Here is a 27,485-nt window from a genome sequence, read left to right as displayed (position 1 = left end):
GTGAATGCCGTTTCCTACCCGACTCCTCCCAGCAGCTACTTCCGTGTTTCACGGTTTCCATGCAAAGAGCGGTCCCACCCGCTCTCTGTGTCGGCTAAAAGCGCGTTCACATCAAATTTTGTTCTGCGCATGCGTGACTTACACTTGATACATAGTATTCAATGAAGTACATTCTTCATTGAATACTATACTGCCAGCGATAGAGTCAAACAGAGCATGCGTGTCTCATGAACGAGCACCCTCAGGAAATAGGATTATTCACGCTCAACGCATGTGCATACTCATATAGTGATGTTTCAATGGTAGGGCTGACCATCCCGGGGGGGGGGGGGGGACGATGATTGGATGCCGATATAGAGGTAGCATATCAATCAAGTTGCATAAAATGTCGGGCGGAGGAAACAATCCGAACAAAGTATTCCAAGAGAATGAAGCAATTTACATAATAAAAGTAAATTAAAAATTTGCTTAAAGGGACATAAACCGCCACCTTTTTGCTTCATGACTAAGATAGAGCATGCTATTTTCCCTTTTACTCCTATTATCTAATTTATTTTGTTCTCTTTGTATCCTGTGTTGAAAATCATATCTGGGTAGGCTCTAATGGGAACTAGCTGCTGCTTGGTGGCTGCACAAATATACATTTTGTCATTGGCTTACCCAATGTGTTCAGCTAGCTCCCAGTAGTGCCTTGCTGCTCCTGAGCATACCTAGGTGTAGTTTTCAACAAAGGAAACCAAGAAAATGAAGCAAATAAAAGCAATTGTAAAGTTTTGCTATGGAATCAACACTATCTATAATTATTCTTAAAAAGAAGGGCACCATTCATAATATTAATAAAAGACACTTTACTTAGAAAGAACTTAAAAGTGATGATAAACTATGAACTATGAGAATGTCTTATGTCAATATTAGTATAATCCGTTGTGTATTTTCTTTTTGAGTCACCTGTAATTTGTAAAGCGTCAACTATATATTCTGTTATGTGTTGCATTTGTTTGTTATAAGCTGTTATAGTGTACTTAATTCATAGTTCTATCCAATAGCCTCCTAAATGTAACATGAGAATTTTTTCATTATTATTGTTTAAATAACTTTACATTTAACTACCTTCCTGATCTGTAATCAGAGATAGTGCTGTTTTTTTTTTTTTTTTTGTAGTTAAAACCACAACATGCGAAAGTGAATAAAAGTACCGATAAGCAACTGAACAAAAAGGTATATACATTAAATAGCAATGCAAAAGTGACATTGAAAAGGATAGCACTCCACTGTTGTGTTTAAATAAACAGTTAATTACCTTATTTGTATTTAAAGACGTAGTCCCAAAGAAAAAGGAAGAATGTCTTAGCTAGGAGATAAGTTTGTAGAAACAAGGCCTATGTGTTTAACCTCTTTGTGGGGAGTTAAACACATAGCACTGCAGGGTCGCTAGTGTTAAAATTACATGCTCCAATGAGGATGTAATTTGTGCACAATGTTTTTTTTTTAAAAATGGCTAGAAAATAAATGTTCTGCCAAATTGTAGAGCTGTGTCCGCCTTCTTCATTCTATATCATCTGAGAAGAATATTAGAATCTCTTTTGTTTGACATTTTATGCTTATTTCAGGTCTCCTAATTCTATTTTATATCATTAGCATTTTTAGCTGATAAACGTCTAACCCACATCAGCCAATTAGCCTGTGCTGTGATAAACTGCTACACGCATTTCATTCCATTAAAGCAATCAGCAATAAAATTCTACCTGATTGTTAGGTTTTGCTGACAAACACTTTCCAAAGTAAAGGGTTTCTTTTGTACACAGACCTTCGCAGGCTGATCCATCAATAATCCCCCTCTTGTATTTATCACACTGAAAAAAAAACAGAGAAACATGTTAGTGACAGATAATTTAGTGCCTAATATTGTGTGACTCTAATAGCCATGCAATTAATCTGCTTCAAAACTAAATTACACCCTTCTGCACTGTTGTAAGCTAAACAGCAAGTCACATTTATTTACTTGTTAATTGAACACTCTGAATGTTGTAAATGAGCCTCTTAAGATTCAGAGTTAGGCAACTGTGTTTGCAACTTGTTAAACAGCTAAAATGTCAATGTGATCTGGGACAATCAGATCCCTAACATAGCTCTAAGCACTGACGTTAGAGTATCATGAGTTGTTATGTATACAAGAAGCCTTCTAACTGCAAATACATAAAGGGACAATAAATACATGCTAAGCATAATGATGTATGCAAAGCAGAGAATAGCATGAGAATACTATGTAGATGTATTTTTCTTAAAGGGACAGTCAATTTAAAAAAAAAAAACTTTCATAAATTAAATAGGGAACATAATTTTAAACAACTTTCCAATTTACTTTAATCACCAATTTATGCAAAACTGGGGAATGGGTCATAAAGGGATTATCTTTCTTTTTAAACAACAAAAATTCTGGTGTTGACTGTCCCTTTAAATATATTCGTTGACAATATAAGTGAAAAGTTTAGTTTCTATAAAGTATATCATTTTCTGTGAAGTAATAAGTGCCACCATCTTGCAACCTGGGTTTTTCTTATCTATTTAAATTATCAAAACTGGGGGGCGTGACTAAGTTGCAGACAGGACTAGACGCATATTTTTATGGCTCCCCTTTCTACCTCCAAAAATAGAGTTATTAAAACACTATTTCCACAGCTGTATACTGCTATAACTCTTCTTGCCTTACTAAGAGCCAAATCCTACCCTGATGAAGCAATTCGCATAGTGATTTTATCCACCGGAGGACTTTTATCAGCGCGACTAGTATTATGGCGGCCTAGCTCACAATTCCATCTAACCCCCCCTCTCCCGGTCTGAGGGCTAACTGGGTAGAGCGGTACTTTTAATCTCTGGTACCTAACACAAGGAGCAATATCTCTCAAACTGACTTTATCCCTCCTATATAATCATGGATGGGGATTCCTGTGCACAGATGCGTGCATTACTCATGGCCTTAGACTGTAAAATGTCTCGCAATTTTGAGGATATCTCTAACATACTAAGAACTGCGAGACCCCAAGGTCCTAATGCCGAGAGTCCAATGACGGATCATAAGGAAGACCATGCGCCTCCCAAGACCGATCCCGAGCTAGGCATGGTGAAGTCATCGAAGCGGCGCAAAATCACTATCGGCCCCAGAGGTACAATACTCCCATGCGCTCAACCCGGGCCTGAATTTGCAGCTAAGACTGCAGAACTACACAAGACACCTTACACCGCCACGGCCCGTTACGGAGGAGCGTGTTGTGGAATTCAGGATATGCCTTTTCGCGGAAAAGAGAGGTTTGCGGTACAGGCTTACGACACATGTGGGGATAGAAATTATGGTCAGTGTTTCCCAGAGAAAATGGAGACCCACATGCCCACTAGATATGGGCCTAATGGCGGCTTACAAATCTCCATACTACACTCCAAAGAAACTCTCTTTACTATGATGATTCCGCATAACCGGCTGGGCCCCCTCATTTGCCGTGCTTATTACTTTACCCCATTACGGAAGAGAGGAGTCGGTTGACTGTAAAACAGATACTAGCTGGCCGTTGCTGGGCATGTGGTTATCCCTATGTACATATCTCTCCATGTTAATATATCCTGCTCTAAATTAGGTTTACAATAGAACTATGGACTCTCCAGTTACATTTAATTTTTTTTCTATATTGTTGAATATTTCTGTGTTATATTATAATGCATCCTGAACACTTAAGCAAATAGTAAAATTCTTATATCCAGTTGTTAATAGCTACTAAAACAAAGGGAAGCATACAGGCTAGTGAAGGCAAACTATATACAATTTGCATTTGACACGAGATAGTAGAACCTTGACCACTATGTTTTGTACAATATTAAGAAGGGGCTAAGTTTTTTTTTGGTTTCTTTCCTGTGTGCGTGTCTTATTTTCTGTTGCTTTGCTTTTTGGTATTTATACACACTATGTTATGCCTGATTTTGGATGCACATGCATACACTATTAGACTGCAGCTTTGCCTGCACATGATACGTAGTTCACCTAAAGGTGTCTGTCTGGGAACTCAAGTAGCTGCAAACATGCTATAATCAGGGGCAACCTCCTTACCATATATATACTCTTTAGTGCCTATACAATCTCAGTGGCTTTTACTATTGTTTTTATAAGCTTTCATGTGTGTCCTAATGTGCTCATACTACGCTTACCCTACCATAGCATAAACTTTACACAGTGCAGGTAATCCAGAAACCAACTCATGATCTGATGCTTGGTATTAGGTTTTAACGGAACCCCTTTATACAATCACATAATTGACATTGACTCTTCTGCGCAATTACCTTACGTAGTCCATTTCTAGTTACATCTCACTTGTGTTAAAGGAAACTGAAGTTTACATTTTTCTACTATCTGAAAACTACTATAATTTCATTGCCTATATAGCCCCTAGTAATTACTGAATATATTTCATCTGGCAACCAAGACATATTGTGCCCAGATGAAACCCCTATATCTCCGTGGTTTTCCCCTATCTACTATGCCTTCAGAGAGACATCCCTCTAAGACTGCTCCTCATTATGTATATCACTCTGAATTAACCAGAGCCAACACACTTTATCTACTGCTAAAGCCCTGCCTCCCCCCCCTATTATATCTTCTTACAGAACAGCTTAAGCCTGTTGATTTTTCCCTCCCCCCCCCCCCACATCTTTCTATGCTAAGGTCCAAAAGTGGCCACACCAGAAACAAGTTTCCTCAATATAGCATACATCAGTATCTATAGGTCCAAAAGTGACCTGCTAAGTCAAAGAGGAAGTAATTATAGTAAAAAATATAAAATAGAGGTTTCAAATTATCACCCATAATCAGCTATTGTGATGTTTTGCTCTTGTAATATGCTATTTAGAAGAGTTAAGTTCTTTCTGTTATTTGTGTTGTATGATATCTGATCTATATTGTATACTTCGAATAACCTCAATAAAAATTTTACAAAAAAAACCAAAACATTATCAAAACTGACATTTTCTTAGCACAAAATTTTAAAATTTTGTGAAAGTTGATCATTCCAGGAATAAACCACTTGAAAAACTCTGGTCAGTATGTTTATTCCTTCTCCTTTGCTTGTGCCAATCAGGACTAGCTGTAAATATGGTTGTGCACTTTCTAAACAGTCACTGTTTAAACCCCCCCCCCCAAAAAAAAAACATACAGAAAGATAAGCGGCCTCTCAGGAACAAACAACAGTTCAGTACCTTGTTCTATGGTGATTTACCTTATTTGGGCCTTGTCAGTGAGGTGCAGCCATATTCCTCTAAGCACATTGGGCAAGTAGCCCATGTCTGGTTTCCCAAATCACCCTCCGCGAGACTTCCCAAAAACAAACAACAGCCCAGTAGCTTGTTCTATGACAAGTTACCACCTAGTAGCAGCCTCTTTTAGCCCATTTGTGCTTTTCATAGAGAATTTTCCTGAAGTATATCAGCATGATCCCCCCTAACAAGGTCAGTCCAGTCTGAAATAGCAGGAAATACGACCCTGGGGAAGTCTCCCTAAGAGTGATGATGGAAAACAGATGTTGACTCCTAGCCCAATTTTCCTACAGGGATATGGCTACACCTCACTGATGAGGCCCAATCAAGGCCAAAACTATCGTCTGGGGTTGCCATGTTCCTTGTTTAGATGAGAATTGCCTGGTATTTCAGACCTGGACTGACCCTGTTAGTTGGGATCAGACTGAGATACTTCAGGAAAGTTCTCCTCTGTGAAAAGCACAATTGAGCTAAAAGAGGTTGCATCTAGGTGTTAACTATCCATAGAACAAGCTACTGAGCTTTAGTTTGTTCCTGGTAGAGAGTTTGTCTTTCTGTTTGTATTAAAAAAAAAATCCAATTTACTTCTGATCTCATGATATTCTTTGTTGAAGAGAATATCTAGGTATTTAACGTACACGTATCTGGAGAACTATATATCAGCAGATTCGTAAGAAAGCTTTTGCCCAATAAATAGCAGCAGTATAACATTGTTAAATGCAATCTGCATGCTCCTGAGCATAAACCATCTGCTTTTCAACAAAGCATATAAAGAGAATCAAGTAAATAGAGTAGAAGTAAATGGGAATTTTTGTTTACCTAACAGAAAAACTCCTTTTTCATGTCCTTTTAAGTACAAAATTTGAGATCCAGCCAAAACAAGCATAATATTTTGAGGTATTTTACAGTAAAAGCAAAAAATAATAAATAATTAATGTAATCACAATTATGTTAGATTTTCATTAATTAAATATTTCATAGAGAAATACATTTTTAATAAAACGACTGAGCCTGATTAAAGGGCCATTATAGAAAATAAAAAAAATTAGATGGTTGAATTTGTATGAGTATGTAATTTTAAGACTAGCAACCCTACAGCTCTGTGTGTTTAACCCCTGCAAAGGGTTTAACTGCATAGTTTAAGTACCACACAAGACCCACAGAGCACTGCAGGTCCCAATTGGAATCCCAATCAACAGTGCTGCGTCACGCAACTAGTGCTGCTGATTGGGTAAGTAGCATTCTCCGCTTGGTACCTGCAGTGCTCTGCAAGTTCAGAGCGATACTTACACTATGTGTTTAACCTCTTTTCGGAGGTTAAGCACATAGAAATGCAGGGTCGCTAGTCTTAATGCTTAATGAATTAGAGCATGCCATTTTTCGACTAGAACGGCCCTTTAATTAATCTCTTATACAATACCCTGAACGGCCCTTGACGTCCTCATTTGGACAGCCCTAATCTAGAGTATCGCCACAAGCATTCACTTGATAACAAACTAAACCTCAGCACAATAAAACTAATGCTGTCAGGAGAGAGCACAAAGCTCATTAGGAATTCCTGGGGACTAACGTTACAGAATCCAACACTAATTTGTAACAGCCTGTGAAGCGGCAGTATAATGTTCCTCTTGACAACAAAGTTCGTGTAAGAGATTTTCACTGAGTAAAATCGTTTGTCGTCTGCCTTGAAAGCAAATAAAATGCAATACATTGTGTAGATATGAGCCAACGCTGAAAGGGACCTTAAACAGTAAATAAATACTAGATATGATGATATTGTCATAGCAAAGAATAGCCATTTTTATGTTTTGATATTATAAGCCAGATTACGAGTGGAGCGCAAAATATTGCTTCCGTGAGCACTCAGTTAATACTAGCGCATGCAAATGTGCGCTGGTATTACAAGTTAGATGCATTGCACATTGCACAGAAGCTTTGCCCTCACAAGAGCGCACTTCCATAGGCTCCAATGAGAGACTTGTTCTCATGCCGTCGCACACGGTATGAGAACCTAGCGCAGTGAAGGGGGTAAGTCGCGCAGCAATGGGCAGCAAATTTAAATATATACAGTATCTCACAAAAGTGAGTACTCCCCTCACGTTTTTGTAAATATTTTATTATATCTTTTTTATGTGACAACACTGAAGAAATGACACTCAAGTAGTGAGTGTACAGCCTATATAACAGTGTAAATTTGCTGTCCTCTCAAGATAATTCAACACACAACCATTAATGTCTAAACCGTTGTCAACAAAAGTGAGTACACCCCTAAGTGGAAATGTCCAAATTGGGCCCAATTAGCCATTTTCACTCCCCAGTGTAATGTGACTTGTTAGTGTAACAAGGTCTCAGGTGTGAATGGGGAGCAGGTGTGTTAAATTTGGTGTTATCGCTCTCACACTCTCTCATACTGGTCACTGGAAGTTCAACATGGCATCTCATGGCAAATAACTCTCTGAGGATCTGAAAAAAAGAATTGTTGCTTTACAGAAAGATGGCCTAGGCTATAAGAAGATTGCCAAGACCCTGAAACTGAGCTGCAGCACAGTGGGCAAGACTATACAGCGGTTTCACAAGTTTCACTCAAAACAGGCATCGCCATGGTCGACCAAAGAAGTTGAGTGCACGTGCACAGCATCATATCCAGAGGTTGTCTTTGAGAAATAGACGCATGAATGCTGCCAGCATTGCTGCAGAGGATGAAGGGGTGGGGGGTCAGCCTGTCAGTGCTCAGATCATACGCCGCACACTGCATCAAATTGGTCTACATGGCTGTCGTCCCAGAAGGAAGCCTCTTCTAAAGATGATGCACAAGAAAGCCCGCAAACAGTTTGCTGAAGACAAGCAGACTACTAAGGACATAATTTACTGGAACCATGTCCTGTGGTCCGATGAGACCAAGATAAACTTATTTGGTTCAGATGGTGTCAAGCGTGTGTGGCGGCCACCAGGTGAAGAGTACAAAGACAAGTGTGTCTTGCCTATAGTCAAGCATGGTTGTGGGAGTGTCATGGTCTGGGCCTGCATGAGTTCTGCCGGCACTGGGGAGCTACAGTTCATTGAGGGAACCATGAATGCCAACATGTACTGTGACATACGGAAGCAGAGCATGATCCCCTCCCTTCGGAGACTGGGCCGCAGGGCAGTATTCCAACATGATAACGACACCTCCAAGACGACCACTGCCTTGCTAAAGAAGCTGAGGATAAAGGTGATGGACTGGCCAAGCATGTCTCCAGACCTAAACCCTATTGAGCGTCTGTGGGGCATCCTCAAACAGAAGGTGGATGAGCGCAAGGTCTCTAACAGTGGCAACCTGTGAAGCTCTGATGAACTCCATGCCCAAGAGGGTTAAGGCAGTGCTGGAAAATAATGGTGGCCACACAAAAGACACTTTTGGCCCAGTTTGGACATTGCCACTTAGTGGTGTACTCACTTTTGTTGCCAATGGTTTAGACATTAATAACTGTGTATTGAGTTATTTTGAGGGGACAGCAAATTTACACTGGAATACAGGCTGTACACTCACTACTTTACATTGTAGCAAAGTGTAATTTCTTTAGTGTTGTCACATGAAAAGATATAATAAAATATTTACAAAAATGTGAGGGGTGTTCTCACTTTTGTGAGATACTGTACATGTGTTAACATGTGCTTACAGGCCTTAACGCATAAATATATATTTACAGGGATAGCACAGTCCCCATAGACCACAATGTAAAGTCCCTTTTCAGTGCCATTTTTTTCTAATATGCCACACCCGCCAACTTTAACCCCTAAAAACTGCTTAGTTGCTACATTTTTTTTTCTTTTTACAAAAAGGGGCCTCACATTTTATTTTGGGGCCAATTGATGGACATTTTACAAAAATTAACCAGAGGCCTGACCCAGGGTTAATTTTTTTAAACGCTAATTGCTGCCGCGAGTTCACGGTAGCAATAACCAGTCAATTGTAATGGCTGGTTATTTATTGCACTCCACTTGTATTTTAGCCCTATATTAGTTATTTAAATATGGACAATATAAGTGTTTAATTTATATAAAGCACTTTAGTTTCTATATAGCAGTCATTTGTAACTTAGGTTTTCCCCTTATTTGTCTCTTCTGCTGATTAGGGACATATATAAAACAGGCAATAAAAGACCGTAAGGCTATGTGGAATATAGGTTTGTTAAAGTAACTAACAGGGTTTCCACACACTCTCAGCAGCAGAAATAGTAAGGTTCTTATGCCACTTCAGAGTTCATTAGTTAGGCCTAATCATGAGCGCAATGAACTGGGGAATAAAAGAAAGCCCCAAATAGTGTGATAACGTTTAACACACAATTTTATTTACACAAAAATAAGGTACTCACAAGCGTACAACAAATCTTGCGCATAAAGGTATCTTTGTTATTAATTCACATAGTCCTTGTAAACAACAGGCTTCTCAAGTCCGGTGCAGGTGATCTTCCTGGTCGGCATGAGACGTCACCACCCAACACAAGTCTGCTTCCGGATAGAGAGTTCAGGTCCCACAGGGCTCAACCGCACTGCCCCAACGCGTTTCTCACCCGCTACTGGGTGCTTTCTCAAGAGGATGTGCGGTTACAATGAAGTCTACCTCTTAAATAGGCCAATACTTAAGCACCATCTATCTGTGGTAAAGTGAATATATTCTAAAATAGGCACCGATTTCAGTGATGCTATATCATGCTTAAATTCATACACTGATAAAACGAGCTACAAGCAACATAACATATCCGTTAAAATTCATAAATAACTATACAAATTAATAAATTTAAATAAACACAATTAATATGCATTACTCTAAAATAATTTTGCAATAAATACATTAGTAGATCCTATAAAAACTTATGATAATAATAATGCTACAAAATCATTAACACCACGGAACCTGGCATAAATAAATTTCAACAATTGAACTGGATAGGCATAACATTCTTAAAACAATATACCACAATGTTTAAAATATATAAAACACACCTACAATATTAGATTAAAAAGGAACCCTCCGTGTTATCCTAATTATACTATTTTCTACACCTTATTATAATAAAACCCATTTGACATTTAACCTTAAAACACTAGACCTATATAGTATATTCAACAATGTTAGAAATAATGGGACAACTATATTGCCTAGCTATTTCAAAACCCATTTGACTAGAAAAGATATCTCATAACCATAATTAAATGATACCACAAATGCTGCAATATCAAGATCTACATTGAGGCCATTTGGTACCAAGGTGCCTAGTTTGTGGATCCAAAATGTCTCCCTATGTCTAAGGTGCAATAATCTGTCCCCTCCTCTACCATTGGGCAACACTATTTCAATTCCCTTGACTGTTAAACATTTAGGATCACAGTTACAGTATGTTTTTCAAGGAAATGCCTGGGAACACTATGCTTCAATAGAGGTTTTTCTATATTATATACATACTCACTATATCTCTTTGACAGGCACCGTTTAGTACGCCCTACATATACATATAGTTTTACTTTAAATTCCTCTCCTGACCATGATTTAATAGTAGACTACTATTAAATCATGGTCAGGAGAGGAATTTAAAGTAAAACAATTTATCACCTGTAAAAGCACATACAGTATGTTGTGTATTTGTTACAATGTAGTTGTAGCCTAAAATATGTAGGGCGTACTAAACGGTTCTTGTCAAAGAGACAGGAAGCAGACTTGTGTTGGGTGGTGATGTCACACGCCGACCGGGAAGATCACCTGCACCGGACTTGAGAAGCCTGTTGTTCACAAGGACTGTGTGAATTAATAACAAAGATACCTTTATGTGCAAGATTTGTTGTACGCTTGTGAGTACCTTATTTTTGTGTAAATAAAATTGTGTGTTAAACGTTATCACACTATTTGGGGCTTTCTTTTATTCCCCAGTTCATTGCTCTCTTTTTCTCTGGGAATAACTGCAATCTGTGTCAGCTGCAAGGCAAGCAGCGTTTGGAGGAGCTGCAGCTGGTGTGTATTAAGAAGACCTGAGCAATAGCAACTTTCGCTACATGCTGAAACTAAGGATTAATAACCACTCCTACCTGAGAACTGTTACATATCAGTAACTATTAACTGAATTGCTTCTACTGAATTGTTTATTTTTTATCTTCATTTTTTTGCCTACAGATTAGTTTGACAAAGTGGTTTTGCGCTGACTTTAATTGTTAGTTTTAGGCCTAATCATGAGTATTGTGTGCAGTTCTGAAGGCCATATCTATATGTTACTGGAATCTGTGCAAAGGAGGCTACCAAAATGGTACATGGTCTAAAAAATAAAACGTACCAGGATAGGCTCAATGACCTAAATATGTATAGCTTAGAGGAGAGAAGGGAAAGAGGAACCTTCAAGTATATTAAAGGGCTTAGTAACACTGAGGCTGTGGGTATTTTACATAAAATGGAAATTTCAAGAACAAGGGATTATGCTCTCGAGCTAAAGGGCAGTAGATTCAGGCGTAATTTGAGGAAGCTTCTTTACAGAAAGAGTGATTGATTTATAGAATAAACTTCCACAAGAAGTGGTAATGACAAACACTGTGGGGGACTTTAAAAATTCCTGGGGTTAGCATACCCTATGAACTTGATAAATTTATACTTTTGGGTAATATGGCCTATGGCTCTTATCTGCCGTCAATATCTATGTTTCTCTCTTTTATTGTATATTGCAAAAATGTTTCTATTTAAAATTTCTGTTTTGACCTTTGTATCCCTGTAAGTGGTATGGGGGGCGGGGCCAGGGCAGTACGACACGGCTCTCTAAGAAGGAGGAGGAATCTAAAACAGGTCCGTAAATGGATAATGAAAACAAATCTCTGAAATAAAAATCTGTTTTTACTATGCCTAAATAAGCCAGACTAGACATCTAACGCAGGTCATTTTGTGCCAGATTACGAGTGGAGCGCTATTTATCAATCCCGCTCGCATCAGATTGCGCTCGTATAAAACGTTGAAAGTAAACCCCGACACGCGCATAAAGCCAAAGTTAGAATAGCACAACCATGTTAACATATTTCCCCATAGAGATGGATCAAGAAAAGCGGAAAATAAAACTTAACACCCAACAAGTCAAGCAAACCCGTGCTAACCAGACATGAAAATATGAATATTTCATATTCCACTGTTCTTCACATAGCAAAATATGTTCTATTTATTCTTAAATAGATAAATAAAAAAAATTGGGTAAAAAAAAAAATACAAAAATAATATATATATTGTATGGTCTGGTCTGAGGAAGGGGTCTGCGAACCCCGAAACATCACCATTTAATAAATATTAATTTATTTTCTAAATCCAGTGAGTGCAGTGCCTGCTTGGATCTTCTACAATAATTTGACTTTGCACCCTGGTGGAAGACACTTAAAGCCAATTACAATTTCCTTCTTATTCTCTCACCTCAAGAGAAATAAGAGCGAGAAAAATACAAAATAGTGCAATCCAGTTAATCTCCATAGTTATTCCAAGCAACCTCACAGAGTATTACTCACCTGATTAAGAGTTTTCTTGCACAGCTCAAACAAATACAACAGTGCTATGTTAGGCACATAACCAGCCACACATTCGGCATCCGTTAAAAACGTTTATTATTAAACAAACATACATATATAGAACTCAAAACAAAAGCACATCAGTGGACATACAAAGGGTATAAAAGTGTCATATAAACCTCCATTATAAGGGTCCAAAACACCTCCTCAATACCCAAAGTCCCTTCCCAGTGTCTGGTACAGAGTTCCAATAAATATATCTGACACGTGTTTCGCTTCTGCTTTATCAAGGATATAAAGTATTCTCCCATCACTGGTTGTTTATTTTCCTGACTCGATTGATTGTTCAAATTTCACGCCTTCCTCTAAGCCAGTGATTTTTAACCTTTTTTTGCCGTGGCACACTTTTTTACATTAAAAAATCCTGTGGCACACCACCACATTGTAGCCTAATACAGCATATATAAATATACACATACACACACATACTGTATGTATTGTGCTGTTATGCCATGCCTCCTACAAACTACCCCTGCACTGGGAGTAAAAAACAAGCAAAGTTTAAAAAATATGTCACACTGTTGTCAGTCTGCCGTGGCACACCTGAGGATCTCTCATGGCACACTGGTTGAAAAACACTGCTCTAAGCGACCTATAGATATCCTAAATATACTCAGGCTTTTCAATGGATTTGTGGACACACACACACATTGTATATCATTTCTATTGTTTATTACCTAGGGAAGGGGGGGATAAAATATTTGCTCTGTTAAGTAGGTCGTCTAGTGACTGCCTGTAATATTATGTTATCACTTTGTTTTACAGAAACACCATCAGCTTTTCCTTATCTATTAAAGGGACACTCAGGTTAAATAAAATTTTCATGATTCAGATACAGCATGTAATTTTAAACAACTTTCCAATTTACTTCTATTAAAAAAAATGTGCAGTCTTTTATATTTACAGTTTTTGAGTCACCAGATCCTACTGAGCATGTGCAAGAATTCACAGACTATACGTATATGCATTTGTGATTGGCTGATTGCTATCACATGGTATAAGGTGAGTGCAAATATACATAACTTTGAAATTTGTTATAAAAAAATCTACTACTCATTTGAAGTTCAGACTAAGTGCTATTGCATTGTCTTGTTATCTTGCATTTGTTGATTATGCAAATCTAATGTGTTGACTGGTCCTTTAAGGTACTTTAGAAAATACAGAAATACTTACAATAGTCATCTTACATTCATGTCCTCGGCAGAGCTCTGTATAGGAGCTATAGCGCACGTATATAACCCAACTGCCGATAAACACAGCCAGCCATGAGAAGAAGAGATACTTAATCCGCATATATGACAAGCGAGCCTGTAGAGAAACAGAACAATCTCTTCACATGTAATATATACACAAAAACAGTTACAATTATCCTTATTGCACTATTGATACCATTTAAATATGTGTTTGCAAAGGGGTTAAACACATAAGGAAAGTCCTCTCCAGAGCAGCAATGCACTACTGAGAGCTAGCTGAGCACATCTGGTGAGCCAATGACAAGAGGCATGTTTGTAGCCACCAATCAGCAGTAAGCTCCCAGTAGCTACTCCTAAGTCTATGTAGGTATGCTTCCCAACAAGATAAAGTACATTTAGTAACAGAAGTTAAAAAGTATCTGAACCATTGAAGTTTAAAACAAAACCCAAAATTGTTTTCACGATTAGGATACAATGTACAATTTTAAACAACTTTACAATTTACTTAGATAATAAAATGTGCTTGTCTCTCTAGTGCAGTAATGCATACTGGGAGCTAGCTGAAGACATCTGGGGAGCCAATGAAGAGACAGATAATAAACAGCTGAAAACTTCTAGAGAAACATACAGCAATTATCCATTCAATAACATCACATATGTGTATCTTATAGCTTGATTAAAATAGTTCACAACAATACCTTATTAAGGGCTAGACTTATGAAAGGCTAGGTGAACTCTCTATGTGCTTCGCCTGTAACTGATCCCCAGCTCGCCTCCGGAGAAGCGTTCATGTGCGCCTGAATTTATAAAAAGAAATAGATGTAACTTTGCACAGGCGAGCTGGGGCGTAATAATGATAAATTTCACCTGTCGGAAAAAGCATTTATTCCCTATTTATCACAGTACATCCCTATAAATATTTACGCCGCCATGTTTTGATTATTAAAAAAGCGTTTTTTAGGTAACTATTTAGCTTATATTTATATTATAATGATTCTGTGCTGTTTTTGCCATATGTTGATAATTTAAGATTGCAAAAATAAATATATCAATGTATGGAGATATATATATATATAATATGATAATATGTCGGGCTGTTAAATTACGCCTATTACTAATGTATATTGTTGCACTCAGGAGCGCGCACGTCCGCCTAGGCGAATGCAAGCGGAGAGCGAATAAGTTTCTTTCAGATTTGCGCAATTATAGGTGCAGAGTGCTTTGATGAATATGAATCAGTTCGTATGCGCTATTTTGGACGAAATTAACGGAGGATGGCTTTTATAAATCTACCCCTAAGGAGAGAGGTTATTATCAATAAGCTAAACAAGGAATATAAGTAAAATAATCACTAAATTATTAGGGGTTATACCAAGTGGGGTTTTATTCATTCCTTTAAGAACTGTGCTGAAATATTTATTTAATGCTGACAGTGAGGTTATAAAGGCAAGATAATCCCTAAACAAACTGGAGCAAGAGAAGTGTGAGACAGTAGGAAAAGGGAAATTCTATTGCAAGCACTTTTGCATTAAAGGGACAGTCTAGTCAAAAATAAACGTTCATGATCCAAATAGGGCATGCAATTTTAAACAACTTTCCAGTTTACTTTTATCATCAATTTTGCTTTGTTCTCTTGGTATTCCAATTTAAAAACTAAACCTGGGTAGGTTCATATGCTAATTTCTAAGCCCTTAAAAGCCACCTCTTATCTGAATGCATTTGACATTTTTTCACAACTAGAGAGTTAGTTCATATGTGCCATATAACATTGTGCTCATGCCCTTGGAGTTACCTAGCAGTCAGCACTGATTGGCTAAAATGCAAGTCTGTCAAAAGAACTGAAATAAGGGGACAGTCTGCAGAGGCTTAGATACAAGGTAATCACAGAGGTAAAAACTATATTAATATAACTGTGTTGGTTATGCAAAACTGGGGAATGGGTAATAAAGGGATTATCTATCTTTTTAAACAATAACAATTCTGGTGTAGACTGTCCCTTTACTGATACTATGCATTTTTATCTATGTGTTTAACCTTTTTGCAGGAGTTAAACTGCATTTCCGGTGAAACCACTGGTGAATGGCTAATTAGCACTCCTGATTGGTGCACCAGTGATACTTGTGGCTAGGAATGGGCAAATGTGCTAAAAGTTTATTTGTTTGGTAGAATGAATAGTCCTGTGGATATTCGTTTTGGACAGTTAAAGGGACAGTCAACACAAAAATAGTTGTAACATATCAATAAAGTTGCCCTAGATAATTTTTTCCAAATATATGCCAGTTTTTAAAGATAATCCGTTTTCAAGTTAAATCACTTTTCCCCCTACTGCCGTGTTAAAATGTCTGTCTAGCTCCGCCCCTCTTTCGTCATTTGTGACATCATTAAAATCCTGTGTTCCTGTAATTGTTGTAAGTTACTCATAACCCATTTTTCGTGCATGCGCAATGCGCCTATTGTACGCTGGGCACTTTTTCACCCTTTAATTTGTTGTATCAAAAAGCCTAAAAATGACCAGCTGGGTTGTTTTCAAAGATATTGCTCATTCCAAACTGCTAAACTATATTAACATTTATTTTGGGCTAAATATGTATAAATATGCAATACCAGTTGCTAAGAAAGAGCAATGACGATATTTGACACTGATAGTAGTATTTCCTTATCTTCATTATCACTGTATAAATGAGCTCCCAATGCAAATAGTAGCGTGTGGAGGTTTTAACTATGTCAGCATTTGTATAATATTCATTTACATTTCCTCATTCTGATCAGTACATATTTTAATGACTTTTTAATTTCCTAAGACCTCCATATTTTTTATACCTGATCATTTGCAGGATTATAATTTATATCAAATCCCTATATATGTAAAATTACATTTAACTATCACTTTACTAAGCATTGCTCCCTTGTAATCAAGAGGTTAATGTACTAAATGCAGTTTTATAGTTTCTCTTGTATCATTTTTTTTTTCCTGGTAAGCCTTAGCTACAACGCATTACACACCATATGCTAAAGCAATATAAATTTAGCAGCAATATGTAAATCAAGCGTTCAATCTCTTAAACCAAATGTAATTTATTTCTCCTTTCCAAATGCATGTTCATAACACGTCTGTCTTTTACAAAGAGTATAGATTGTTCTCAAACCAAACTGCAAAGTTCTGGAGAGATTGGATGGTACTCAAACGTTAGTAGCTGTGAACGCCTAGTACTAACAGTGCCCAGAGTACAATAGGTGCATTGCGCATGCGTGAAAAACGGATTACGAGTAACATAGAACAATTACAGGAAGACAGGATTTTAATGATGTCACAGATGACGAAAAAGGGGCGGAGCTACACAGACATTTTAAAACGGCAGCAGGGGGAAAAGTAAGTGATTTAACTTGAAAACGGATTATCTTTAAAAACTGGCATATATTTGGAAAAAACGATCAAGGGCAACTTTATAGATATATGTTACAACTATTTTTCTGTTGACTGTCCCTTTAAATGTTGATAAGAATGAAAATCCATCAAAATTCGGTAATTAAATGTTATTTCTGGTTTTCGAATGTTCATAATTAGATAGAATATCCACATTTGAAATTCTGAATTTGATTTAACAAATACTATTCAGAAGTTTAATAGTTCATGTGGTAGGGAATTTAGTAAATTGATACATAATAGATACAAATATATCAATTTGAATGTTTCTATTTCGAATATTGCATAATTCTAATATTACATTTAAAGTGAAAGTAAACTTTGTCTAATCGCTACTAATAATTGACAAATACATCCCAAAAAAAGGTAACTTTCATTCATCATTTTACTCAAATCTCAATATAACTAGCTTTTTTTCCACAATACCTTTTTCAAAACTCTCTCGCCGATCCTCCGCCTGCATTCAAAAATTATTTTTCTTTTTCAGTGACAAATACAGCCATATCGAACTGATTGGTACCCCAGTGGCGTCCCAAACAGTTCAATATACATCCCCGGCTATAAATGCCTATGCGGCTATCTCTGAATTACGTCTGTCTTTAGAAGCGCATTAATGAAAGCCGCATGCGCAGTCTAATGAAAAGAGAGTCCCATACAATTGATAGCATTTATCGTAGCAGAGAGTGTGGTATTGCGCATGCGCGTAAAAGCTCTTCTCGAGAGCGAGCACGTAACCAAACTTATACGGCGTGTGGGACCACTAATTAGAATTATAATACACAAGCTGGAAGAAAGCAAGGGGAAGGAGGAACATAGCGAAAGGTTAGATTGGAAATATATTTATATTATGAAAATAGTTATAAATTATTTTTAAAAAAAATAGCGACTTGATTAGTCTATAGTAGATTAAAGCATTGACGTATTGATATATCGTTAAATTTACTTTCATTTTAAAGAGAGCATTAGAAATACTATTACATTAAAGGGACAATCAAGTCCAAAAAAAAAAACTTCCATGATTCAAATAGGGCATATAATTTTAAACAACTTTCCAATTTACTTCTATCACCAATTTTGCTTTTTCTTTTGGTATTCTTAGTTGAAAGCTAAAGCTAGGTAGGCTCATATGCTAATTTCTAAGACCTTGAGGGCCGCCTCTAATCTAAATGCATTTTGACAGTTTTTCACCAATAGAGGGTGTTAGTTCATGTGTTTCATATAGATAACATTAAGCTCATGCAAATGAAATTACCGAGGAGTGAGCACTGATAGGCTAAAATGCAAGACTGTCAAAAGAACTGAAATAAAGGGGGCAGTCTGCAGAGGCTTAAATACAAGGTAATTACAGAGGTAAAACATGTATTATTATAACTTTGCTGGTTATGCAAAATGTGCTGCATACAGAGGTAGGTGCTATGTGTTTATGGCAGGAGCACTTACAGTTACCTCATGTGCTGCATACAGAGGCAGGTGATATGTGTTTAGGGCTGGAGCACTTAGTTACATCATGTGCTGCATACAGAGGAAATTGATATGTGTTTAGGGCTGGAGCACTTACAGTTACAGCATGTGCTGCATACAGAGGCAGGTGATATGTGTTTAGGGCTGGAGCACTTACAGTTACAGCATGTGCTGCATACAGAGGCAGGTGATATGTGTGTAGGGCTGGAGCACTTACAGTTACAGCATGTGCTGCATACAGAGGCAGGTGATATGTGTTTAGTGCTGGAGCACTAACAGTTACAGCATGTGCTGCATACAGAGGCAGGTGATATGTGTATAGTACTGGAACACTTACAGTTACAGCATGTGCTGCATACAGAGGCAGGTGATATGTGTGTAGGGCTGGAGCACTAACAGTTACAGCATGTGCTGCATACAGAGGCAGGTGATATGTGTATAGTACTGGAACACTTACAGTTACAGCATGTGCTGCATACAGAGGCAGGTGATATGTGTGTAGGGCTGGAGCACTTACAGTTACAGCATGTGCTGCATACAGAGGCAGGTGATATGTGTTTAGTGCTGGAGCACTTACAGTTACAGCATGTGCTGCATACAGAGGCAGGTGATATGTGTTAGGGCTGGAGCACTTACAGTTACAGCATGTGCTGCATACAGAGGCAGGTGATATGTGTTTAGGGCTGGAGCACTTACAGTTACAGCATGTGCTGCATACAGAGGCAGGTGATATGTGTTTAGTGCTGGAGCACTTACAGTTACAGCATGTGCTGCATACAGAGGTAGGTGATATGTGTTTAGGGCTGGAGCACTTACAGTTACAGCATGTGCTGACATACAGAGGCAGGCGATATGTGTTTAGGGCTGGAGCACTTACAGTTACAGCATGTGCTGCATACAGAGGCAGGTGATATGTGTTTAGGACTGGAGCACTTACAGTTACAGCATGTGCTGCATACAGAGGCAGGGGATATGTGTTTAGGGCTGGAGCACTTACAGTTACAGCATGTGCTGCATACAGAGGCAGGTGATATGTGTTTAGGGCTGGAGAACTTAGTTACAGCATGTGCTGCATACAGAGGCAGGTGATATGTGTTTAGGGCTGGAGAACTTAGTTACAGCGTGTGCTACATACAGAGGCAGGTGATATGGGTTAGGGGTGGATCACTTACAGTTACATCATGTGCTGCATACATAGGCAGGAGATATGTGATTAGGGCAGGAGCACTTACAGTTACAGCATGTGCTGCATACAGAGGCAGGGGATATGTGTTTAGGGCAGGAGCACTTACAACATGTGCTGCATACAGAGGCAGGTGATATGTGTTTAGGGCTGGAGCACTTACAGTTACAGCATGTGCTGCATACAGAGGCAGGTGATATGTGTTTAGGGCTGGAGCACTTACAGTTACAGTATGTGCTGGTATACAGAGGCAGGTGATATGCGTTTAGGGCTGGAGCACTTACAGTTACAGCATGTGCTGCATATAGAGGCAGGTGATATGTGTTTAGGGCAGGAGCACTTACAACATGTGCTGCATACAGAGGCAGGTGATATGTTTTTAGGGCTAGAGCACTTACAGTTACAGCATGTGCTGCATACAGAGGCAGGTGATATGTGTTTAGGGCTGGAGCACTTACAGTTACAGCATGTGCTGCATACAGAGGCAGGTGCTATGTGTTTATGGCTGGAGCACTTACAGTTACAGCATGTGCTGCATACAGAGGCAGGTGATATGTGTTTAGGGCAGGAGCACTTACAGTTACATCATGTGCTGCATACAGAGGCAGGTGATATGTGTTTAGGGCTGGAGCACTTACAGTTACAGCATGTGCTGCATACAGAGGCAGGTGATATGTGTTTAGGACTGGAGAACTTACAGATACAGCATGTGCTGCATACAGAGGCAGGGGATATGTGTTTAGGGCTGGAGCACTTACAGTTACAGCATGTGCTGCATACAGAGGCAGGTGATATGTGTTTAGGACTGGAGCACTTACAGATACAGCATGTGCTGCATACAGAGGCAGGGGATATGTGTTTAGGGCTGGAGCACTTAAAGTTACAGCATGTGCTGCATACAGAGGCAGGTGATATGTGTTTAGGGCTGGAGAACTTACAACATGTGCTGCATACAGAGGCAGGTGATATGGGTTAGGGGTGGATCACTTACAGTTACATCATGTGCTGCATACATAGGCAGGAGATATGTGATTAGGGCAGGAGCACTTGCAGTTACAGCATGTGCTGCATACAGAGGCAGGGGATATGCGTTTAGGGCTGGAGCACTTACAGTTACAGCATGTGCTGCATACAGAGGCAGGTGATATGTGTTTAGGGCAGGAGCACTTACAACATGTGCTGCATACAGAGGCAGGTGATATGTGTTTAGGGCTGGAGCACTTACAGTTACAGCATGTGCTGCATACAGAGGCAGGTGATATGTTTTTAGGGCTAGAGCACTTACAGTTACAGCATGTGCTGCATACAGAGGCAGGTGCTATGTGTTTAGGGCTGGAGCACTTACAGTTACAGCATGTGCTACATACAGAGGCAGGTGATATGTGTTTGGGGCTGGAGCACTTACAGTTACAGCATGTGCTGCATACAGAGGCAGGTGATATGTGTTTAGGGCTGGAGCACTTACAGTTACAGCATGTGCTGCATACAGAGGCAGGTGATATGTGTTTAGGGCTGGAACACTTACAGTTAGCATGTGCTGTATACAGAGGCAGGGGATATGCGTTTAGGGCTGGAGCACTTACAGTTACAGCATGTGCTGGTATACAGAGGCAGGTGATATGCGTTTAGGGCTGGAGCACTTACAGTGTGTGCTGGTATACAGAGGCAGGGGATATGCGTTTAGGGCTGGAGCACTTAGTTACAGCATGTGCTGGTATACAGAGGCAGGTGATATGCGTTTAGGGCTGGAGCACTTACAGTTACAGCATGTGCTGCATACAGAGGCAGGTGATATGTGTTTAGGACTGGAGCACTTACAGTTACAGCATGTGCTGCATACAGAGGCAGGTGATATGTGTTTAGGGCAGGAGCACTTACAACATGTGCTGCATACAGAGGCAGGTGATATGTGTTTAGGGCTGGAGTACTTACAGTTACAGCATGTGCTGCATACAGAGGCAGGTGATATGTGTTTAGGGCTGGAACACTTACAGTTACAGCATGTGCTGCATACAGAGGCAGGTGATATGTGTTTAGGGCTGGAGCACTTACAGTTACAGCATGTGCTGGTATACAGAAGCAGGTGATATGCGTTTAGGGCTGGAGCACTTAGAGTTACAGCATGTGCTGCATACAGAGGCAGGTGATATGTGTTTAGGGCTGGAGCACTTAGAGTTACAGCATGTGCTGGTATACAGAGGCAGGTGATATGCGTTTAGGGCTGGAGCACTTACAGTTACAGCATGTGCTGGTATACAGAGGCAGGTGATATGCGTTTAGGGCTGGAGTACTTACAGTTACAGCATGTGCTGCATACAGAGGTAGGTGATATGTGTTTAGGGCTGGAGCACTTACAGTTACAGCATGTGCTGCATACAGAGGTAGGCTGTGCATTATAATGTCCCTTAAAAGTGCAATAAAACAGGTTGAGATCTGTGCATATCATAAAAAGGGCTAATTAATTTAAATAGTTTGCATAAAAAAATATTAATATTAAAAAATAAGCAACATTTATTAATTACATAGCTAAGCTGCCTGGAGCAGCCAACTCCACCCCTCTTATCAGTGTTTAGACACAGACATCGCATTTCAACTGAGTTACAGCAGATAATCCCTATTCACTTTTGTATTCTACCAAAAGAAAAATAAACATAGATACAGCCATAAAAGGAATTGTGTGTGGGGAGTTAGAGCTTTACATTTCAGAAACAGAAAAGAAAGGGTTAATGGCGAGGCACTGCAGTATACATTTGCAGGTAAAGTAATTAAAGAACATATTATATTTTGTCTCTATCCCAACTTGTTTTATGTCCCTTTAAGGTAAAAACACTTGTGTTAGAATGTTTCTTCAAAAATGATATTCCCTTATTCATTAGAGGAGATTGTCCTGCAAAACAAACTGTAGTTACAAAGCCACAGAATAATCTTTCAAGCAGTGTACCACTGTGAATGATTAAAAAAAAAGAAAAAAGAGGAGAACAAGATTAAATGACTTCTGAGATTGGTGCATGCGTTTGCTAATCAAGCGCATGCACTTTGCATACAGACATATCAGCACCTCAGTAGGCTCTCACCTGGTGCAAAAACAAAAACAACCCCCAAAAATTAAGTTTTATTTATTTACCAATTATTTTTTTTGTTTCTGTCATTTTCAGGGGAAACTCACTTAGAAGTCTATGGTTGACCGAATACTACAATAGCAGTGGATAGGCAGTAAAATATTTTGCGTAGTAATGCAGAAGATTTTTGATTACTGAAAGTAAAAACAAGGCATGCATATTTATTATTGATTAAAGGGGCACTAAAGTCAAAATTAAACTTTCACGATTCAGATACCGCATGTAGTTTTAAAGAGACTTTCTAATTTACTTCTATTATCAAATTTTGCCCATTCTTTTTATATACACACTTTCTGAGCCACTGGCTCTAACTCAGCATGTGCACAAGTTCACAGGGTATATTATACTAGTCTGTAATTGGCTGATGGTTGTCACATGATACAGGAGGCCGGCAAATGGGGGAAACATTAATTTGTCAGAAAAAAAAAAGACTACTGCTTATTTGAAATTCAGAGTAAGTGTTATTACATTGTCTTTTTATTATGCATATATTGTGGTCCTTTAAAGATTTGAAAAGCTTCTGAGGGCCACATATAGCCCCCTTGCTGCCTAAAAAATACATTAAATGTTTATCAACAAACTTATTTTTTACACTAATAACATTTCCAAAATTTGCCCACCAAAAAAAAAGAAAAGAAAATGACAATGCAGACTCTCCGCTAACACGAGCGGAACAGACTGAGCTGTAGAATACTATAGATACAGATTTAGAACGTTCAGAGTTTTTATTTCTAGCTAAGATAAAAACTATATATAAACAGAGGCTGTAATGAATTTAAATTCGGCTCTAATGCTGTTGCTGGGAACATCTCCAAAGTAATATGTTTTATCCTTTAAATAACATACTTGCTATTACAATTGTATTATGCATCGGATTATTGCAATAGCTAAAAGGCAAACAGACACTAAAGAGGAGACGTAATGCACATTGATCCGTGATCAAGTGTCTTAATTCAGGGGCTATTTGGGGACACAACACATTATGAAAAAGTTTCTAAATAATAGGTCATTTGTTTTCCGTTACAGCATTTTCCCAGATGGAGTCTCATATAAAAAGAGATGGTTAGCGAGACACATCGTTATATAAATGTGCTCTTTATTAAAAGTGCAGCATCACGTACTACTGCAGTATTTGTACAGATGTTTTTCTAACAACATAACACTGAGAAATTTGAATGCGTACTCAGCGTGCTGAAATGCTACCACTTACCATGAAAGATGTCGTTCTCTTAATTCCGATTTCAGATTACTGATGTGGTTGCGAAAGCTGCACCGTTATATCTGCTTGCACAGAGGCATCCGTCCTATGGGTACAAAACAAACAAAACAAGCTCTTGTTATATACGTGAATAACTTATAAAATAATTCTTTTAAAAAAAAAAAATGTGTATGAAAAACGCAAATCCAGAATATTTTTCGAAATGACGTAGAGCTTTTTCGTCTGAATTTATAACTTAAAGGGGCAGTAAAGTCAAAATGAAACTTAAATGGATTGGATAAAGCATGACATTTTAAACAATTTTCTAATTAATTTCTCTTATCAATTTTGTTTAGTTCTCTTGGTATTCATAGTTAGAGATTGATTATAGGTTAACTCAGGAGCGTGCTTGTTCCTTTAGATATCTGGCAGCAGTGTTTGTGAACAATGTTTATAGCAATGTTATAAACAGTTGCAAACACTGCTGCCAAAGACATGTGCACGCTCCTAAGCTCCTATCTGCCTACCTAGGTTTACTTTTCAACAAAGGATACCAAAAGAACAGAGCAACTGATAATAGAAATACATTGGGAAGTGGTTTAAAATTTCATGCTCTATATAAATCATGGAAGATTAATTTTGAGTGTACTGTCCTTTTAAAAGTGTTGCTAGATTGCAAGGCAAATAAGAGGTTAAAATATACAGACTCAACACGTGAATCAAAACAAACTTATCTTCAATGGAAGCTTTGCCTTAAAACTACTTGGCTTATAATTCAGAGCTTGCACCTCAACCTCTGTGTATGTTTGTTCCCCTATCTCTATTTTCTCTTTTTTTTCTGTATATACTTTATATTTTTATTAGATGTCTGGGCAGGGGGGGCGCTTACCTCCCTTCAGTATTTTGCTCTTTGTCTCCAGATAAATATATTTATTAGTATTTGATGATGATAATAATCATCATGGCACAATTCATATTTTTTGCTTCCCCCCTTACCAGAGAAAACTCTACAGACACCCATGTTTGCAGCTCACGTGATCCTTGTTTTTCCCCCAAGATCCATCATGATTTTAGGCTGTAAGGTGTTAACTTTTCTCTGTGTGCTGATTATTTTGTTTTGTTTTATAGATGAGTATCTGTTTATCCTTAAGAAACAGACCTATCATAAATATATTTTAAAGGGACAGTGAACCCAATTTTTTTCTTTAAGGATTCATATAGAGCATGCAATTTTGAGCAACTTTCTAATTTACTCCTGTTATCAATTTTTCTTCATTCTCTTGCTATCTTTATTTGAAAAGCAAGAATGTAAGTTTAGAAGCCGGACCATTTTTGGTTTACAATCTGGTTTGTGCTTGCTGATTGCACAGCACCAATAAACAAGTGCTGTCCAGGGTTCTAAACCAAAAATTGTCTGGCTCCTTAGCTTAGATGCCTTATTTTTCAAATAAAGATAGCAAGAGAATGAAGAAAAATTGATAATAGGAGCAAATTAGAAAGTTGCTTAAAATTGCATGCTCTATCTGAATCATGAAAGAAAAAAAATTGGGTTTAGTATCCCGTTTAAGTTTCCCTTGGGTAAACTTTACTAAACACAACCAGAGGCCTGGTGCCAGAGGTCATTTTATGACCCCAAGATTAGGGATGGGCGAATGTTTCTAAAAATTCGAAATTTAAAACGAATTTTGATACATTCGTTCGTATTGAATTTCGAATGTTTATATAACATTCTATCATTCTATGTTCCAATTTTCGTTTTCGAATTTTTCAATAAAATTCGAAAATATTTGTTCGAATAATAGAATGTTTAGCTATGTATTCATTCAATTTCGAAATGTAATATTCAAATTCGAATGTGACATTCGAATTCAAATGTGACATTCAAATTTGAAATAGTATTTCTAGTCTACAACTGTGTTTAATAAATTTAATATTCAAATTCGAATGCTACATTCGAATTCGAATGTCACATTCGAATTTGAAATAGTATTTCTAGTCTAATACTGTGTTTTAAATGTGATTTTCGATTCAAATGTGACATTCAAAATAGTATTTCTAGTCTAATACTGTGTTTTATAAATGTAATATTCTCTCTGCTGCGATCTGCACTCTGTGGCCCTCTCTGCATCGGACAGCAGTGGTGCCGATTGTTGGTGGGTGGGAAATTAAGGCCCATCGCTGTAGGGGGCGGGAGGAGGGCGGGTACGGGTGGGACTTCTCGGCCATGATACAAGGATTAATAATACAAAAATAATAATGGGGGTGAGCTTTGGGGGGTGAGGGAGAGAAGAGAACTGTTTGAGTGGGGTCAGGGAGGAATCAGGGGTGGGAGCGATCAGTGGGGAAGCTGATCTCTACACTAAAGCTAAAATGAATCCTGCAAGTTAACTAATTAACCCCTTCACTGCTGGGCATAATACAAGTGTGGTGCGCAGCGGCATTTAGCGGCCTTCTAATTACAAAAAAACATTAAACAATGGCAAAGCCATATATGTTTGCTATTTCTGAACAAAGGGAATCCCAGAGAAGCATTTACTTTATTTAAAATTTGTGAAAAAGTTAACAATTTTTTTCATTTGATCGCATTTGGCGGTGAAATGGTGGCATGAAATATACCAAAATCAGCCTAGATAAATATTTTGGGTTGTCTTCTAAAAAAATATATATATAGTTTTGATAGGCAAATATAAAAAAAATTGGCTCTATTTCTGTTTAAATGTAGTGATGACAAAAATGCTAAAAATGTTCTGGTCTTTTGGGAAGTTTATGTCTGAAATGCCCGGTCCTTAAGGGGTTAAAGGTAATCCTCTAGGACAGTGATGGCTAACACTAGCACCCCTGATGTTTCGAAACTACATTTCCCATGATGCTCAACTAGACTGCAGAGAGCCTAAGCATTTTGGGACATGTACTGTAGTTCCAAAACATCAGCTATGCCAAGATTAGCCATCACTGCTCTAGGATATCTTAAGACAGGTTTTAATCACATATATGTTACGGGACAACAAAATAAGACAGACATGTCATGTTTGGTATCAAAATAATC

The 27,485-nt window shown here is 38.2% G+C and overlaps 1 protein-coding gene across 2 annotated transcripts in view; it reads right to left on the bottom strand.

The window, feature by feature from the left end:
• The window catches only part of DIPK1A (divergent protein kinase domain 1A), a 92,821-nt gene that overhangs the window by 16,189 nt on the left and 49,147 nt on the right, over window positions 1-27,485 (bottom strand). Inside the window, exons 2-4 of one of the 2 annotated variants that reach the window (XM_053693956.1) lie at window positions 24,452-24,545; window positions 14,035-14,169; window positions 1,746-1,853 (exon numbers count right to left, since the gene is read on the bottom strand). In XM_053693956.1, the coding sequence (XP_053549931.1) occupies window positions 1,746-1,853; window positions 14,035-14,169; window positions 24,452-24,454 (246 nt within the window). In that variant the 5' untranslated portion in view covers window positions 24,455-24,545. Of the gene's footprint in view, window positions 1-1,745; window positions 1,854-14,034; window positions 14,170-24,451; window positions 24,546-27,485 lie in introns of those variants that run through there. The other variant, XM_053693957.1, reaches the window with a different exon arrangement.

This window comes from Bombina bombina, chromosome 10, assembly GCF_027579735.1.
Source record: "Bombina bombina isolate aBomBom1 chromosome 10, aBomBom1.pri, whole genome shotgun sequence".
NCBI lineage: Eukaryota > Metazoa > Chordata > Amphibia > Anura > Bombinatoridae > Bombina > Bombina bombina.
This window is presented reverse-complemented; position numbering and strand designations above follow the sequence as displayed.